This window comes from Camelina sativa, chromosome 7 (assembly GCF_030686135.1).
Source record: "Camelina sativa cultivar CO46 ecotype springtype chromosome 7, ASM3068613v1".
NCBI lineage: Eukaryota > Viridiplantae > Streptophyta > Magnoliopsida > Brassicales > Brassicaceae > Camelina > Camelina sativa.
In genome coordinates, this window is record NC_141886.1 from 8,846,500 (window position 1) to 8,864,541 (window position 18,042).

The 18,042-nt window shown below is 35.6% G+C and overlaps 1 protein-coding gene, 2 long non-coding RNA genes and 1 pseudogene across 4 annotated transcripts; 3 read left to right on the plus strand and 1 right to left on the minus strand.

Moving 5' to 3' along the window:
• Positions 1-9,765: 9,765 nt before the first annotated feature.
• On the minus strand, positions 9,766-10,435 carry LOC147941066 (uncharacterized). Its single transcript, XR_015562878.1, has 2 exons — positions 10,295-10,435; positions 9,766-10,198 (listed from the first exon to the last, which is right to left on the minus strand). It is a non-coding gene; the product is annotated as an uncharacterized LOC147941066 (long non-coding RNA).
• LOC147941067 (uncharacterized) lies at positions 10,106-10,450 on the plus strand. Its single transcript, XR_015562879.1, has 2 exons — positions 10,106-10,246; positions 10,313-10,450. It is a non-coding gene; the product is annotated as an uncharacterized LOC147941067 (long non-coding RNA).
• Positions 10,451-10,962: 512 nt separating this feature from the next.
• Positions 10,963-12,840, plus strand: LOC104700765 (jacalin-related lectin 38-like). Of its 2 annotated transcripts, none has more exons than XM_010416338.2 (2): positions 10,963-12,370; positions 12,460-12,840. In XM_010416338.2, exons 1-2 carry the CDS (start codon positions 11,003-11,005, stop codon positions 12,694-12,696), a joined length of 1,605 nt encoding a protein of 534 aa, XP_010414640.2. In that variant the 5' UTR covers positions 10,963-11,002; the 3' UTR covers positions 12,697-12,840. The 2 variants fall into 2 exon arrangements, with proteins under 2 accessions (XP_010414640.2, XP_087316315.1); XM_087460189.1 differs by having other exon boundaries at positions 12,467-12,840.
• A 3,283-nt stretch (positions 12,841-16,123) lies between these two features.
• On the plus strand, positions 16,124-18,036 carry LOC104704454 (jacalin-related lectin 38 pseudogene; annotated as a pseudogene).
• Positions 18,037-18,042: the final 6 nt, after the last annotated feature.

Below are 18,042 nucleotides of genomic sequence, written 5' to 3' on the forward strand. Positions count from 1 at the left end.
TCCTCATAAAGGCAGATCAATATGTTATTTATGTATTCGTGTTGATCATATTGCAAAACATTGCTACAAGAAGCATGGTTTTCCTCTAGGTTTTGTCTCAAAGAGTAAAGTTTTGACAAACTTGTTAAACCACAACCTGTAGCAGGAAAAGTGACTATAGCTAATCCTACTCCAGCTTCAGTCTTGTCGCCTTCTGAATCTCCTACTATGAAAAGTATGATTTGAAGTCCTAGTAAGGATCAGCTTCAACAATTTATTGCTCTATTTAGTTCTCAGTTGCAGGCTCAAGCAGTTCAGGGATCTCATGAAGCTAGCTCCTCTTCCAACCCTGAGTATACTGGTATTGATTTTTTACCTTCTACCTACTGTTTTATTGGTATCTTAACTGTTTCTAAGACCATTGTTGCACCTAAGACATGGGTGACAGATTCTGGGGCTACTCATCATGTTTCTCATGATAGAAATCTATTCTCCTTTTTGGATACTTCTATTGTGAGTTATGTGAATTTGCCAACAGGCTCAACAGTTAAGATCAGTGGAGTTGGCACAATTAGGCTTAACGATCACATTACTCTTCAAAATGTGTTCTTTATTCTAGAATTCCACTTGAATTTCATCAGTATCAGTTCTCTTGGTTTGCGAGTTATATTTGATCCTTCTTCTTGTGAAATCCAGGATCTTACCAAGGAATTGACAATTGGAAAAGGTAGGAAGGTGATAAATATTTATGTGTTTGGTCGTTGAAGATTTGGAAGTCTCAGCCAACGTAGTAGTAGACATCAGTATGTGGCATAGAAGATTAGGACACCTTGCTTTCAGTAGATTGGATGTCATTCCTCAGTCTCTAGGCACTACTAGAGATAAGAATGAAGGCATAGTTTATTGCCATGTTTGTCACCTTGCCAAACAGAGAAAGTTATCTTATCCTTCTCCAAATAATATTTGTAATTCAAACTTTGAATGGTTACACATTGATATTTGGGGACCTTTTTCAGTTGGTACTATAGATGGATTTTAATATTTTCTGACTATTGTGGATGATCATTCAAGAGCAACATGGGTATATTTGCTAAGAAATAAATCAGAGGTTCTTACATTCTTCCCAGGGTTTGTTAAAATGGTTGAGAATCTGAACAATATCATAGTTAAAGCAGTTAGATCAGATAATGCACCTGAATTGAATTTCACAAGTTTCTATCATGAAAAAGGAATTCAGTCTTTCCATTCTTGTCCAGAGACACCAAAACAGAACTCTATGGTTGAACGCAAGCACCAACACATTTTCAATGTTGCTCGTGCACTCATGTTTCAATCGAAGCTTCCTTTGAAGTTTTGGGGTGAATCTATATTGACTGATGTCTTTCTCATCAACAGAACTCCTTCACATCTTCTCTCAAATAAGTCACCATATGAAGTTCTTACTGGCTAGTCTCCTGTTTATGATCAATTGAAGAATTTTGGTTACTTGTGCTATGGTTCTACTTCACCAAAACAGAGAAGCAAGTTCATGCCTAGATCTAAAGCTTGTTTGTTTTTGGGTTATCATGCATGTTATAAGGGATAAAAACTCATGGAGACTAATAAAATTTTCATCTCGAGGAATGTTATTTTCCATAAAGATGTGTTTCCCATGACTATAGAACTAGAGAATGATACATCTCACTCCTATTCCCTCTGTCCTTCTCCAGTTTCTCAAATTTCTCCTCTTTCACAAATTTCTGATCTCTCACTACAAATTTCTAAAAGAAAAAAGAAAACTCCTCCTCATTTACAAGACGATCATCGTTATTCTGCCAATTCTGATATTCAATATCCCATTTCGGATTCTCTTTCTTATTTAAACATTTCACCTTCCCATCACTCCTATGTCAATCATATCACCAATATTCCTATTCCCACAACTTATGTTGAGGCACAAGAATCAAAAGAATGGTGTGGAGCTGTTGATAAAGATATTGGTGCAATGGAGTCAATAAATACTTGGATGGTTACTACTTTACCTCATTGTAAGAAAGCTGTAGGATGCAAATGAGTTTTCACATTGAAGTTTCTGGAAGATGGCAGTCTTGAACGATATAAGGAAAGGTTGGTGGCAAAAGGGTTTACTCAGAAGGAGGGGTTAGACTATACATAAAAGTTTTCATCAGTTGCTAAAATGGCTACTATCAAGTTGTTGCTCAAAGTATATGCTTCAAAGAAATGGGTGCTTACATAGCCTTATGTTTCAAATGCATTTCTTAATGGAGAATTGGAAGAAGAAATTTATATGAAACTACCTGAGGGATATGCTGACAGAAAAGGTATTACTCTACTTAAGAATGTTGTGTGTAAGCTCCTTAAATCAATTTATGTTCTTAAACAAGCATCTAGACAGTGGTACAAATGATTCTCCGTTTCATTGATGGCTCTTGGTTTCAGAAAAGGGCATGGTGATCAGACTTTGTTTGTAAAACCCGTTGGTACTGATGATTTTGTTGCAGTTTTGGTGTATGTCGATGATATTGTTATTGCTAGTACTTCGGATATTGAAGCTACTAAGTTGACAATGGCATTGAAGCAATTATTCAAGTTAAGGTATTTGGGTCCTCTGAAGTATTTTTTAGGCCTGGAAATTGCTCAAAATTCAATTGACATCTCTCTATGCCAGCTAAGTATGCACTGGAGCTATTATCTCATACTAGTATGTTAGGTTGTAAGCCTGCCTCTTTGCCAATGATTCTTAATCTGAAGATGTACAAAGAACAAGGAGAATTACTTGAATATAGAGAACAATACAGACACATTGTTGGACAATTGATGTATTTGACCATTACTCTGTCATATATCACTTTTGAGGTTAACAAGTTGTGTCAGTACTCTTCAACACCACGCACTCCTCATTTGGCAGCTGCTTATCAAGTATTGGAGTATATTAAAGGAACTGTTGGTCAATGACTTTCTATTCTGCTAGTGATGATCTCACTTAGAAAGGTTTTGTTGATTCAGATAATGGGGGTTGCTTGGACAGCAGACGTTCCAGTACTGGTTTTTCAATGTTCATTGGCGATTCTCTAATCTCTTGGCACTCAAAGAAGCAACACACTATATCTCGTTCTTCTGCAGTGGCTGAATATCATGCTCTTGCTTTGGCTTCTTGTGAACAGGTATGGTTGAGTGTTCTACTTCGTGATTTGCGTGTCAATTCTGCTGCTGTTCCTATCTTGTTCTTTGATAGTACTGCAACATATTACTGCAGCTGTGTATATTGCCACTTATCCAATATTCCATGAGCAGACGAAACAAATAGAAAAAGTTTGTCATACAATTAGGGGTAAATGTTTTGAACTAGAAAGTGTCAAAATACATTAAATGTCAATAATAATATATTATTATCTTTAGTTCTTCAAAATTCCAATTTTTAAAAAATAATAGGATCACTGATATTTCATTTTTCGGAGATTTAGATAATTTTTTTACATATTAAAAAAAATATTAACATATTGGATAAGGATCACAATATTTTAGAAACTCTTCTAACTTCTCTATATGATCTTCATCATTAGATGTCCAACCTTTTGCATGTTAATAGAGAAAAAATGCAACTAGTGATGTTTTATACTGTAAAGCTCTTACGATGAATTATGTTTATAACAATTTCTCTGTTCCACCAACTTGGTTGTTTAACTTCTTGTATTACCCTTACACCATGTAATGTATTTTTCTAGATGTTAAGAATAATAATAATAATACAATATATATATATATATATATGTAGATATATAATTAAAATATTCAGAATTTGATATGATTAAGATAAAATATATGATCGGAAATATTTTATTTTCTTAATTTTTGTGAATTTTTATAACCTCACATGCAAAAGAAGTACAAGAAAACCTGTAGTGGTTTTGACAATAATGAAAATTATATACATTCATGACTATGCAACTATTTACAATATGGAACAAATCATTTATAGTCTTAATTGACCAAGAACCAAACAAAAAAGACTAAATTTTAACTCACAAATAATTTTTTTTTCAACCAAACATTAATTAAAAGAAAACTCCAGAGTTGGTTGTCCAAACCGGAGGAAAAGAGTTTACAAATAAAGTTTCTAACATAAGAGATCTCACGGATGGTGCGAGACAATCTGCCTTCAGATTTTGACGCACATGGAATCCTTGACAGGGTAAAGAGCGGGAAATAAGTATTGAGCAACCTGAAATCATCCAGGAGGTTAGAAAACGTCGACCAATCGCAGGGTTCTGCACCATCGCGAGGAGCTCCGCACAATATGTCTCGAAACTCTTGCAGGTCAAACCTCCATAAAAAATACACTCCATGGCCCACAACAAAGCTTCAAACTCTCAATGAAGGGGGGGAAGGGCTCCGACGAAGACACTTTGCTCCCAATAAGAGGGCCTGATCCTCAGCGTTACATGACCACCAGCCCAAACCTGAGTTCACATCTGTAGCCTTCCAAAATCTATCAATATGACAATGAGGTAAATGATCATGAACAGTTTAGGGGTTCCAACCAATCCTCCAAGATAGAGTCCACCTCATCCCATAATAACAAGGAAGCCATTGGATAACCAGTTCCCATTCCGAAGAAGGAGATGGAAGATCCATTTTACAAGTCAGAGCATACCAAGATGGCGTAGGTGTACTTGCACTAAAAAAACAAGTGGTTTCTGGATTTTTTTTGTTGTCCACAAAGAAGGTAAAGCTGTTCCACATCCAAACCCCATTGAATCATCCGGTCTAAAGTGGGAGTCCTATTTAGCATAAACAACCAAACTGACAGTAAGTGTTTAGGCACAACTACTTTATGCCAAACAAGAGAGAACCAAGGAACATGTGCTTTTGCCAAACGCATTAAGTTCCACATTTCTTTAAAGTGATAAAACTTGTATTCAATATTGTTAATGATCCATGAAGGGGAGTCACTAAGTGTGGAGGGAGTTATAGTAGTGATACACAGAGTTTTAAACCCTATTTTCCTACTGCAAGTGCACAGCAAAGAAGTAGTACTTAGGGGTCGAATCCCACGAAGACCAAGTTTTACTCTATGGTTCTATTGGTTCAATTTCAAGCTAAGACAATTCAAAGTTGGTTTTTGGTAACAATTAAGCGATTAAAAACGGTATAAAAAGACAATAAACAAAACACTAGATCAGGGGTGATTCTCGGGAATTTCAGAGATAGCAACTAAACAACTATTCAGGGCATAGATTAAGTACCAGTCTAGAACTCAAACATAAATATAAACTGATCCACTGTCGTGGCATCAATAACTCTATCTGATCGATTATGTGCTCAGACATCCAGAGCACGTGCTCAGACATCCGGAGCACATGCTCGGCGGTCCATAAACCCTAAACTTTCGTTTGAGCCCAGAATCGCAGACAAGCATTGAAGAACAGGAATGATAAGTTCACAAATCACTTACACATCAACTTTCGCAGGTCTAGGATAATTTGCCCACTAATGTCTTTTCTAGCAACCTATTACACTTTTGATGAATAGATAAACCTAGAATCATAGATTGGGTGATCAAATCAACCTAAGCATTAAGTCTAACAATAGTGAAGACAATCGATTATATAAAGCCCTATTTGTGTTCTGTTGCTAACCCATGAAACCCCTTTTGAAACCCCTAATCTAGCAAAGAAAACTACTCAGACATAGAGAAATGAATCATAGCAAAAGATGAGAAATTCAATGACATAAAAATAAAAAGGGTTCAGAGAATGCTTCACAAGGTAGCCGCTCTTCTCCCTCTCACCAAAAACGTCGCTCAAAAACCAAAAAGAAAAAGTATATTCTCTCCCCTAAAAACCCTAGGTTAAATAGCATACAAGTAGAGAAAAATAAGGAAAGAATCCAAATTCAAATCTTCCTATTAAAAATCGATATCCTCTCTCTTTCTCTCACAAAGGATCGCCTAAAATAAGGGGAATTAGGCAGGGAATCGGCGCCTAGATGCTTGCCACGTGTCGTCATGAAACCGTAAAGTTGGGAGCATGTGCTCGGAAATCGGGAGCATGTGCTCCTGGGTCTAAAATCAGCTTTTCTGCTCCAATTCAACTCCTTTCTGCTCCGATTGCTCCTGCTGTTCCAATCCTTGCTTTTAGCTTCCTAGCCTCGTATTATAACCTGAAAAGGACTCAAACAACTACAAAACTATCAAATAAACGGGGTCAAAGTGAGTCAAAACCGTAACATATCAAGTAGTGATGAAGCTGAGGACTTCAAGAAATGATTCTGATCTTGCAGAGGGAAGGTTCCAAGCTGCACCCATTTTGTAGTCTAAAACCAATGGAGACAAGGGTATTCCAAGTCGATGTGGAGCATCAGACTTAAGAAAATGAAGAAGAGAGCCAAAAGGTGTCCAAGGATCCCACCAGAAAAAAGTATCCTCCCCTGTACCCACCTTAATTTTGAGGAATTTTATAGCTTTGTGACCATAGAGGAGTTTTCATTTAGCGCCCAAAGACTTGCAGAAGATAGGTATTTCCTCCGAACTCAAGCCACCCAAATAGAACCTGCTCTGAAGTAGAGCATCCAGATAAGCTTCAGAGCACAAGTTTCATTCCAAGATGACCATGATTGCAAACCGAGGCCACCTTCCCTCTTAGGATAACATAAATTCTCCTATGCAACTTTTGCCCCTGAGGGCTTATCCAGACACCCATTCCATCAAAAGGAGCTGAAAAGACTATTTACGCGCTTAATGACCTTCTTAGGAAGGAGGAAAGCACTAGTCCAGAATCCTACTATACCTGAAATGATTGTAGATAGCATCTGCAGCCTACCCGCTAAGCTCAAATGGCGATGAAGCCAGGAGTTCATCTTTACCCTAATCTTTGAGATTAATGGGTCACAATCCTTTATTGTCAGCTTTCTAGAAAAGAGAGGGAGCCCTAGATATCGAACAGGCAGAGAGGCAATTGGAAGTGGAAATTTTGTTCTCATACGATCCAATGTATCCTTACTTAAGCCAGAGGAAAACATGGAGGTTTTTGAGATATTAACTGAGAGGCCAAAGAATTTTCAAACTATGATAAGACCGTGAAGACTCCAGCCAGAGAAGCTTCCGACCCTTCAAAGAATATTAGTAAATCATCAGTGAAACATAAATTAGTAAGCTCTAAATCCTCAGAACCTGGATGATAACAAAATTCCATTCTAAGCCACTTTAATGAGCTTTAAAGATAGGCCATTCATAAGCATCACTAAGAGGATTGGAGACAAAGAATCCCCTAACCTGAGACCAGTTTTACCCTTAAAATACCCCGACGTGACTCCATTTATGCTAATAGAGAAACTTGGAGAACATATGCAACTTTTAATTCACTACACAAACAAATCGGGAACTCCATACGAAGTTAGTGCTGACATAACAAAATCCCACCGAACGGAATTAAATGATTAGGAGATATTCACTTTTAAGGTGATCCTTGGCGAGAGAGAGTCCAAGTGATAACCCTGAAAAACCTCTGATTTTAAAAGAACATTTTCGATCAGTAGTCTATCCCTGATAAAAGCGGTCTGATTTGGAAAGATAACAAAAGGAAAGATCTTCTTTAGTCTGTCTGAAAGTATGCGAGAGATCACTTTGTCTGAAATCCCTTAGATCTTCAGCTCCCCTACGCTTTGAGATCAAAACCAGAGAAGTGGCGTTGACACAAGACGACAAGAAGGAGGATGCAAAAAAAGCTTTCACTGCCTTAATGAACTCATGCCCCAGAACATGCTAGGAATCTCTATAAAATCAACCAGTAGCCATTAGGACCCGATGTTTTATTCAAAAACAGATACATCAAGGCTGCCCTTATCTCACCAGAAGAAACCTCACTAGAAGGCAATCATAAATGAGGGGAATTTAACTTAGTCGTGATGAGCCTGCCTAAGAAATCTGTCAAGAAGGGGCAGAAATCCCCCTTAGGAGTGCATAAGATGGAAGAGAAATATGTCTCGGCTAACTGATGAACCTCTCCCATCAGGTCTTAGTACATATTGATGGAATTTGACGTGTTCCTGATCTTCATCATAGTATGGAAGAACCTGGAGTTTGAGTCTCCAACTTCCATCCATCTAATCCTGATCTTCATCATAGTATGAAAAAACATTATTCAACAACCCGCAATGAGAGCCACGGTGGTGTACGTAAATACCCTCCCAATTCTTTAATTTGACAAAAAAATATCCAGTATTTTTCAATACGATCACATTTGGAATAGAGAGTCTAGTAGTCTTTTACGATGGAAGCTGTCAATAAACTGAGTATGAATAGTAACATATTATAGTGAATTATTGTATGAAAGAAGTCATGGTTAATTTAAATTTTTTTAAAAAATTTAGGAAGATGTGAAAGAGATCAATATCAAGCGTGTTTTTTGTTTTGATTGTATGTCTCGAGAGTCTTAGTAGTTGAATGCATTGTATTCGGATAAGGGTAATTGCCAATTGAATCTAATATTTTTGTTTTTAATTTTTTATATTTTTTAGTTGGCTCAAGAAACGTGTAATGGTATATTCAGTTTTGATTGTCTTAAAAATGAAAAATATATTAAGCTTGACAAGGGATGTCAAAATGGGTTCAAATTAATGGATTAACTCAAATCAAACCAATCCAAAAACTTATTGAGTTGATAATTTGAGTATTAATGGGTTAATGAGTCAAATTGGTTTACGAGTTTAATGGATTGGATTGAAATGGATTGAATTTAAATGAGTTTATGGGTTAACTAAAACCAAACCATTGAATTAATTTTGAATACCAAATTAAACCGATTTTTCATGATGCATGACATATTACTCACAAATTTATTCCATACTTGGTGTTCTAACATGTACTTCTGTCATATTCTAGTCTCTTTAAGAGGTGTAATAGAATTTTTTTTAGATGATTTTGGATGAATTTAGATAATTTGTTATTAATTTTTATGCAATTTTAATTAAAAATAATGATATCTGAATTTTATATATTTAATTGAGAAAAAACTTTAATACACTTTATTAGAAACCTCATGCTAATAATATTTTGGATAATAATGGAGTTAATGATAATTTTTTTTTAAGTTACCATAATTTAAAAGCATTAATTTTTAATAGACAAAAAGATAAATTAATATACATCTACAAATCTTATAACCAATAATATTAAATGTAAAGAACTATTAAAATTCATGGTTGAACAATATCATTTTAACAAAAATCATTTATTATATATTCACATCAAATAAAATCATTGTTAAAGTGAAGATCACTTAGATAATACAAACGTAATAGTGTAATACGTTAACGAACCATAGTTTTACTTTTGGCTTATTGCGCTAAAGCGTTTGGAGGATTGGCGCGTAAGAGTTAAATAAATTTCAATTTTTTAATTGGTTTCTCAAAAACCGCCATGCTGGACTTGTTCGTGTTTTCAGCTTTAAAACGCAGTCGTATCATTGTGTGACATGAGCTGACCTTTTCTAAGTTTAATTGGCTGGTTTAAATATAAATTGTTGACAAAAGACCAATATACAGTATAGCAAAAGAAGTTGAACCGGGAATTAAATATACACCAATCTAGATCTTTCTTGCATGTCTTTAATCGGTAAACAACAAACTTCTCTTGTCAAAAGTTTAAAACTTCGATCTAGAAGAAAATGTTACTAAGAGACAAGAAATAAGAGGTTAAGCAGAAATAATAATAGCTATCAGTTGAATAATGGCACGATCAGAAATAATTTAATGGGGATGGGTGTGACATTATAAGATAGCAGTATATATGTTGACCAAATAACATTATATTAACATATTATTACATAAATTTCATGAATTTCATGGAGCTTAGTACAAAAATATGAAGAAAGAAAAAGTGAAAATATGAAGCTTATATGACTTCTGGTTTCATGTTTTTCCACATCTCCAAACATCATAACTGATACGCACTTAACTTAGCTCTCGTTCTTATTATCCTCATCAGGTAGACAAATTAAAGTTAAGCTATGAAACATGGGAAGATCTTGCTTTAAGTTTAGAGCTAGAAAATGAAAGCCAAGAATCCATGAAACCAAGATGTACAAGAGTTCATAGATATAAACAAATTCCTGAAACTCTCTTTAGTGTGATTCAAATCATTGACACCAACAACTATGCATGAGTGACAATAATTGGAGTTTCAAGAACAACTAATCAGATCAGAGCAACTCTCTTAGTTCTACACCAAGAAACATGAAACAGAAAGGAAGTTGATTCACTAGCATGGGTATGTGTTTCACAGTAGTTTACATGAAAATATGTTTAGCAAACTAACTTGCAAAATTTTGGACAGAGTTCGGAGAAGCATAGAATCTTAAAGATGATGACAACACAAACAGGGATTCATCCAAGCTGAACTTCCTGAAACTGTAATTAGTAAATATGTGATTATCCTTAACGATATATGTGACAACACAAACAGGGATCCCATAAATCCTTTGTTTCGAGTAATAGTTATCATCCATAAATACCTTATAAATCTTATTAAATTTTATTAAATTTTCAAATTTAATACTTGTAATTTTTAAAATGGACATTTTCAAAAAGAGACTTTTCTAAAAAATTATATTTATTTATCAAATTAAACATGTTTTAAAGAGGGATATTATTTGCCATAATTTATTATTTATCTAAATTGTGGTATACTTATTATTTTTATGCTACAAATCTAGTCAATTCACATCCAATCTAAAACAAAGTTATTTTCTTTATATTTTCTTTTTACAATGAATATTAATTGTCTCATATCTATAGTCATTTCATTTTTATATATTCTTTCTTCTTATTATAATCATTTTTGGACAAAAGTACATTTCTTTTTTTTTCCACCTATTATTTTCTTTTAGTAATATTACTAGTATATGTAAATATTAAATTTCTGTGATACACATCTTGACATATCCATCTATATATATAAAATCTTATTGTAATATAACATTTTTTTTTAAATCATAAACCTCATCCATAAACAGAGTATATAGTAATGCAACCAGCTGAGACACTTCCACATGAATTGGAGGAAGAGATACTCTCTTACCTTCCAATAAAAATTCGCGCTCGATTTAGTTCTGTTTGCAAAAGATGGAACAATCTTTTCAAGGAACGGAGGTTCTTCAACAATTATTTGGGTCTCGCCCGTCCACAATTCATCTTGTTTTCCGGGCCCAAGATTTGTTCCGTGGACGTTAATCTTGACGGTCCATCTATAGAGGTGTATAATTTACCCTCAGATATTCCCTCGTATGTATTTTCAACAATGATTATGCACGTCGAATACTGCGACGGGTTATTATCTTATGTTACGAATAAAGGTTTCGGGATTTACAACCCATGGTTAGGACAGATTAGATGGATTAGATCCAATGTTTCAAACTGGAAAGCACCACGAGATTTCAGTGGGATGGGATACGAAAATAGTAGAGCTGACAAGCACTACAAGATCTTTAGGTCTGATTACCACTATTCTGTAGACAAAACATCTCTGGAAGGTATAGTCGCCGAGTTTGGATCCAATGAATGGAAATCGTTCGAGATTAATGCATTCGAGGATTGGGATATAAGTATGCCGTTCTATAGTGTATCATTGAATGGAACTTTATATTGGGTTGCTATTAATCATGAGTCTTATGAGTATTTTATTCAAAGTTTTGACTTTTCTACGGAGAGATTTAAACCCTATTGTATCCTGCCTACTAAAAACGCTAACCCATCCGATGCTAGATCACTTTCGGTATTTAGGGAAGATCAGTTTTCATTTTTAGAGCAAGATTGCTACAAAAGGAATATTGAAATTTGGGTGACAAAAGAAAATATTAAAAATGGGGATGGAGAAGCTGTAGAGTGGGTGAATCTGATGAGTGTGTCAGTTCCTGAATGGTCGAGTTTACAATTCAGCTCCAGCTCCTACCCGCCAAGTTACTTCGTCAATGAGGATTATAAAAGTTTGATGAGTCTTGTAATATGTTGTTATAACAAGGAGGGAAAAGCTTATATTTATATCGCCAAGGGAGATAAGTTCCATGAAATTGAAATTAAAGATTTCGTTGAACCAAGTGGTCGATATTGTGCTCGTCACCGTACCTATTTTTCCAGTTTGGTCCAAGTCCCTACGTTCAAGATGAGTGGTAGGGGTATAATCACACAGCAGGAGGTTGAATCCCGCTTCGCACGCCCCAGGGGAGTACAAGTGAGCGTTGGAGGAGACGAGTGGGACAATGGCTTCTTCGAAAATGTGAAGACAATACTTGTAAATTTTAATAATTATGGCATCATCTTTGTCAAGTCTTACTGCTGCAAGGATTACGTAGTTGTAGCTGGAGCAGCTCATGGGGATTCGAGAATAACTTACGGGGTGACATTTCTTGTTTTATTTTATTTTTCTAACTTTATAGTTTTATTTCCATGTATATATATATATATATAATTTTTTTTTAAATAAAGTTTACAGTTAATGACGATGACTATATTGAAGCCATCGAGGGGACCTACACTGAGAGTCACATCACCTCCATCACGTTCCGGTCGCACAAGGGCCGTAACACGCAACTGTTAGGAGTATTAGAGGGTATGCCCTTTGTGCTTGGAGGAGGACGAGGCTCGAAGATCATCGGGTTTTACGGAAGAAGTTCTGATGTTCATCTCACTGCTCTGGGCGTCCATCTCTCCCCCTCTCCCTAGATTTTTCATTTTCAAGATGAATAATGATGTGTAAGATGGGAGCCTAGTAATTTATTCAAACTAACAATATATATTTTTATATTTACTATATAAAAAATTGATGTCTCAAACTAAATCTTATAAGTTGAAATACTTTTTTGGACTTTTGAGATTGTCGAAAACTACAACAAAGATATTAACCAATCGAAATTGCAAAATTTATGTGCTGAAAATAAAATAAACAAGTTTTAGGAAGCATCTCTCGTGTTTGTAGATGGAGAGCAATACTATCATATATGTTAGAGCATTGTCATCGATTATCCTGTTTTAAAGTATTTCAAATTTTTTTTAATATATATATATATATATATATTATTTTTATTATTGAATCTTAATATTATTAAAAGAGAAATACAAAATTGAAAATTGCACAAAATTTCCAAAAATGCCACTCAATTTAGCATAAAAGAGAGAATTATTGAAATCGTTGGGGGTAATTTTGTCTAGAAAAAAACAACTAATAGAGCAGGATCCGCGTGTCTATCAAACCCATCCGAATAGGTAATCGGATCCTCATCATCTCCTTATCCGCTAATCTGCATCAAAATTAAATAAGTTAGTGGGTATTTAAAACCCAAAACCATTGTTAACAGATCAGAAGCCCAAACAAATACAGAAATATACTTTAGTTTTTGTTAGTTACGATATTTGAATATATTCCATACATTACTAAACATTCCTAAAATCAAAACTATAAATATACGGAATCACTAATTTTTTGCAATCATATCTATTTAATTTGATTAATATACAAAATATCCACAGTCAAAAGTTAATGTTAATCAATATATTCCAAAATTGTTTAACATTTTCTAAGCAGCCCTAACATTCGTACTTCTCTATAAACAGAGTTCAACCATTTTTTGTCTAACTCATCAAACACACAACTCTCTAAAATTACCACAAACCTAGACATGGCTCATGGCTGTATCCTACGCATTCCGTAGAGATGTCAAGCCATAGCAATGGCTTAATCACAAGGTATATTCATAAGATAATCTTTATTCTTAATTCATATTTTAATCTTTATGTTGTACCCGGTACCCGGTACCCGGATCCGGATCGAAGAAGTATTGCTTCACATTCGCTGACCGTGTCGGGTAAGAACCTGTTGTACCCGGTACCCGGTACCCGGCTCCGGATCGAAGAAGTATTGCTTCACAATCGCCAACTCGGAGCCTGCGGGTATTTAAGCGTTTATAATAGGGAACCATCATCAACAAAACGTGTGGGTTGAGTATGATCTTGCTCATAAAAAGATTGGTTTTTCTAATGACGTCAAGTGTGATCATGCGAGTCAACAACTTCTTGGATCGCGACGACTCTGAATAACTTTTTTTGTTTAAATCATTCTTAGAGAAGTACATTTTAGAGGATGTCCAAAATTACTGATCTAAAATTACCCAAATTGCCACTGAATCATTAACAATGGAGACACTTAATTGAAATCAAGAACAAAAATGACTAAATCATTAACAAAGGCGAAATTAGAATTCTAAACGAATGTAATCTTAATGGGCGGCACATTAAATTAAATGGTTATATACTTGGGTCTATATCGCTTCCTATATATCATACTAAAACAAATTTGGTAATTATTTGAATTAAAAAAAAAATTAAACTTGACCTGGAACATCAATCAATGGCAGATGAACATTGATTATTTTAGAAAACTTTCCTTTCGTAATTAAAAAACAATTGGGGATGTAATGAAATTGAAAAACATTTTGTTGGGATATATTATTACCCCTTTTTTAAGAACAAATGTTGCATAGCATTGTTAATTATTATTCACTTTGAAGCCTTTTAGTATAATCAAAGGTTGCGGGTGGATGTGAGTACGGGTCTAAAAAATCAATTCGGAAAATAGATTTAGAAATATGGGTTTCATAACGCATAAACACTTATAAGAAAATTCCGTTGTTTTTTAGAATATATGTATTAATTATTTTTAATATATATTTCACAAGACATACTGAAAATTCCGTTAATAATGCCTTCTTAAGCCAATCTAATGGCTCATCTAGAGGGTTTTGTCGATCCTGACAAGCCGGATTACGTCTGTCGTCTCCGTAAGCCAATCTATGGTCTAAAGCAACCTCCCGTGCCTGGTACTTGTCTCTCAAGACTCATTTTCTTCAAACTGGTTTCACTAATTCCCATGCCGATACGTCGTTGTTTGTTAAGAAGTGTGGGTCTTCGTTTGTGTATGTGCTTGTGTATGTTGATGATATTCTCGTCACCAGTAGTAACTCCGTCCTTGTTGCTCAAACGCTTGTTTCCTTCGCTGATCGCTTCTCCATCAAAGATCCCACTGATCTCACATATTTTCCGGGCATTGAAGCTACGAGAACCAAAGCAGGACTTCATTTCATGCAACGCAAGTATATTGTTGACCTTTTAGCGAAGAACAACATGCACAATGCAAAACCAGTAGCAACGCCAAGCGCAACCTCTCCCAAACTCACTAAACATGGCGGTAACATCCTCGGTGATCCCACTCAATATCGGTCCGTTGTAGGCAGCCTTCAATATCTCTCCTTTACTCGACCCGATATCTCCTACGCCGTCAACCGTCTCTCCCAGTTTATGCATGCGCCGACCACCGATCACTGGCAAGCCGCTAAACGGGTACTTCGTTATCTTGTAGGAACGCAAACTCATGGTATTTTCCTTCGTGCACCATCTCCTATGGCTCTCAATGCTTTTTCTGATGCTGATTGGGCTGGTGATGTCGATGATTATGTCTCCACTAATGCTTATGTGATCTATCTTGGTCACAATCCTATCTCATGGAGCTCTCAGAAGCAACAAGGTGTTACTCGCTCATCAACAGAGGCGGAATATCGGGCTGTTGCCAACACCACTTCTGAGCTCCGGTGGCTTTGCTCTCTTCTCACCGAACTTGGTGTTACACTTCGTACACCTCCGGTCATATACTGCGACAACATTGGCGTCACTTACCTCTGTGCTAATCCCGTTTTTCACTCTAGGATGAAGCATATTGCACTTGGTTATCACTTCCCACGAGATCACATTCAAAATGGCATGCTCCGTGTCCTTCATGTCTCGACAAAAGACCAGCTTGATGATGCTTTAACTAAGCCTCTTCCTCGCCAACAATTTCTCACTGCTTGTTCCAAGATTGGTGTCACAAGAGTTCCTCCATCTTGCGGGGGTGTATAGGAGTAGATATGTATAAGGGTCTTAATGTAATTAATCAGCTTTAGGTTTTACCTAATCTATCTGTATAAATATGTGTAAACATTCTCATTATCAATATATACCTTTATTCACCTATTCCTTATAGTTATGTGATACAGATCCTGACATATCCATCTATATATAATCTTATTGTACTATATAATTTTTTTTTAAACAGAATATAATGAAACCAGCTGAGACACTTCCACATGAATTGAAGGAAGAGATAGTCTCTCGCTTTCAAACAAAAACTCTCGCTCGATTTAGTTCTGTTTGCAAAAGATGGAACACTCTTTTCAAGGAACGGAAGTTCTTCAACAATGATTTGGTTCTTCCACAATTCATATTGTTTGCCGGGTCAAAGATTTGTTCTGTGGACGTTAATCTTGACTGTCCATCAATAGAGGTGTATGATTTACCCTCACATATTCCTGCTGATGCATTTTCAACGCCCATGAACGTCGAATATTGCGACGGTTGTTTACTTACTTTACGTTTAAAGGGATCGGGATTTGCAACCCATGGTTAAGACAGATTAGATGGATTAGATCCAATGAACGATTTCATGCTTTCAGTGGGATTGGATACGACAATAGTAGACCTGGCAAGCACTACAAAATCTTTACGTCAAATTACCACCATGATACAAACACAACGTCCGTGAAAGCTACAGTCACCGAATTTGGATCCAGTGAACGGAAATCGTACGAGTTTGCATTCGAGAATTGGTATATATATAGTTCGCTCAATAGTGTATCATTGAATGGAACTTTATATTGGGTTGCTATTTTTCATGAGTCTCGTGAGCATTTTATTCAAAGCTTCGATTTTTCTACGGAGAAATTTAAACCCTATTGTATATTGCCTACCAAAACTGTGAATCCATTTCATGCTAGATTACTTGCGGTATTTAGGGATGATCGATTTTCGTATTTAGAGAAAGAGTACCATAAAAGGAATATTGAGATTTGGGTGACAAAGGAAAATATTAAAAATGAGGATGGAGAAGCTGTAGAGTGGGTGAATGTGATGAGTGTGTTAGTTCCTGAATGTTCGAATTTAGGAGTCAGCAACTACCCGCTAAGTTACTTTGTCGATGAAGATAAAGTATCATGAGTCTTGTAATATGTTGTTATAACAAGGAGGAGCGAAAACCTTATATTTTTATTTCCAAGGGAGATAAGTTCCATGAAATTGAAATAAAAGATTTGGTTGAGTATGATTGTTCTCTTCACTGTACCTATTTTCCAAGTTTGGTCCAAGCTCCTACATTCAAGATGAGCGGTAGGGGTATAACCCAACAACAGAAGGTTGAATCCCGCTTCACGCTCCTGAGAGGAGTACAAGTGAGCGTTGGAGTTGGACGAGACGAGTGGGACGATGGCTTCTTCAACAATGTGAAGAAGATAATTGTAGATTTTATTGATTTTGGCGTCATCTTTGTCACGTTTTATTACTGCAAGGGTAACGTAGTTATAGTCGGAGCAGCTCATGGGGATTCGTGCGACCAAGACTAGTGCAGTGAAATTTTTTGTAAATTTATTTTTCTAACTTAATTGTTTTATATATATATATATATATATATATACTTTATAAGTTTTTTTTTTGTCAACCACTCGTATATTTGAGTATAACACAATGATTGGAAGTTGATCGGAGGAAAATAGTTTACAAATACGATTTTAACAGCAAGATGTCTAGAGAATTGTTTTATGAATTTTTATACAGATTATAGTTGCATTAATTACTTGGTTTACTTTTCCAACTTTATAGCTTCATTACTTTATATATATAACTATATATATATATATATATATATTTATGGCTTTTATAAAGATTATAGTTGCCGACGATGACTACATTGAAGCCGTCGAGGGGACTTACACTGAGAGTCACATCACCTCCATCGTGTTCCAGTTTCATAAGGGCAAAACGTCGCTACTGTTAGGATTATTAGAGGGTAAGTCTTTTGTGCTTGGAGGAGGACAAGGCTCGAAGATCATCGGATTTTATGGAAGAAGCTCTCATGTCCACCTCACTGCTCTGGGCATCCACCTCTCCCCCTTTCCCAAGATTTTTCATTTTCAAGATGAATAATGATGT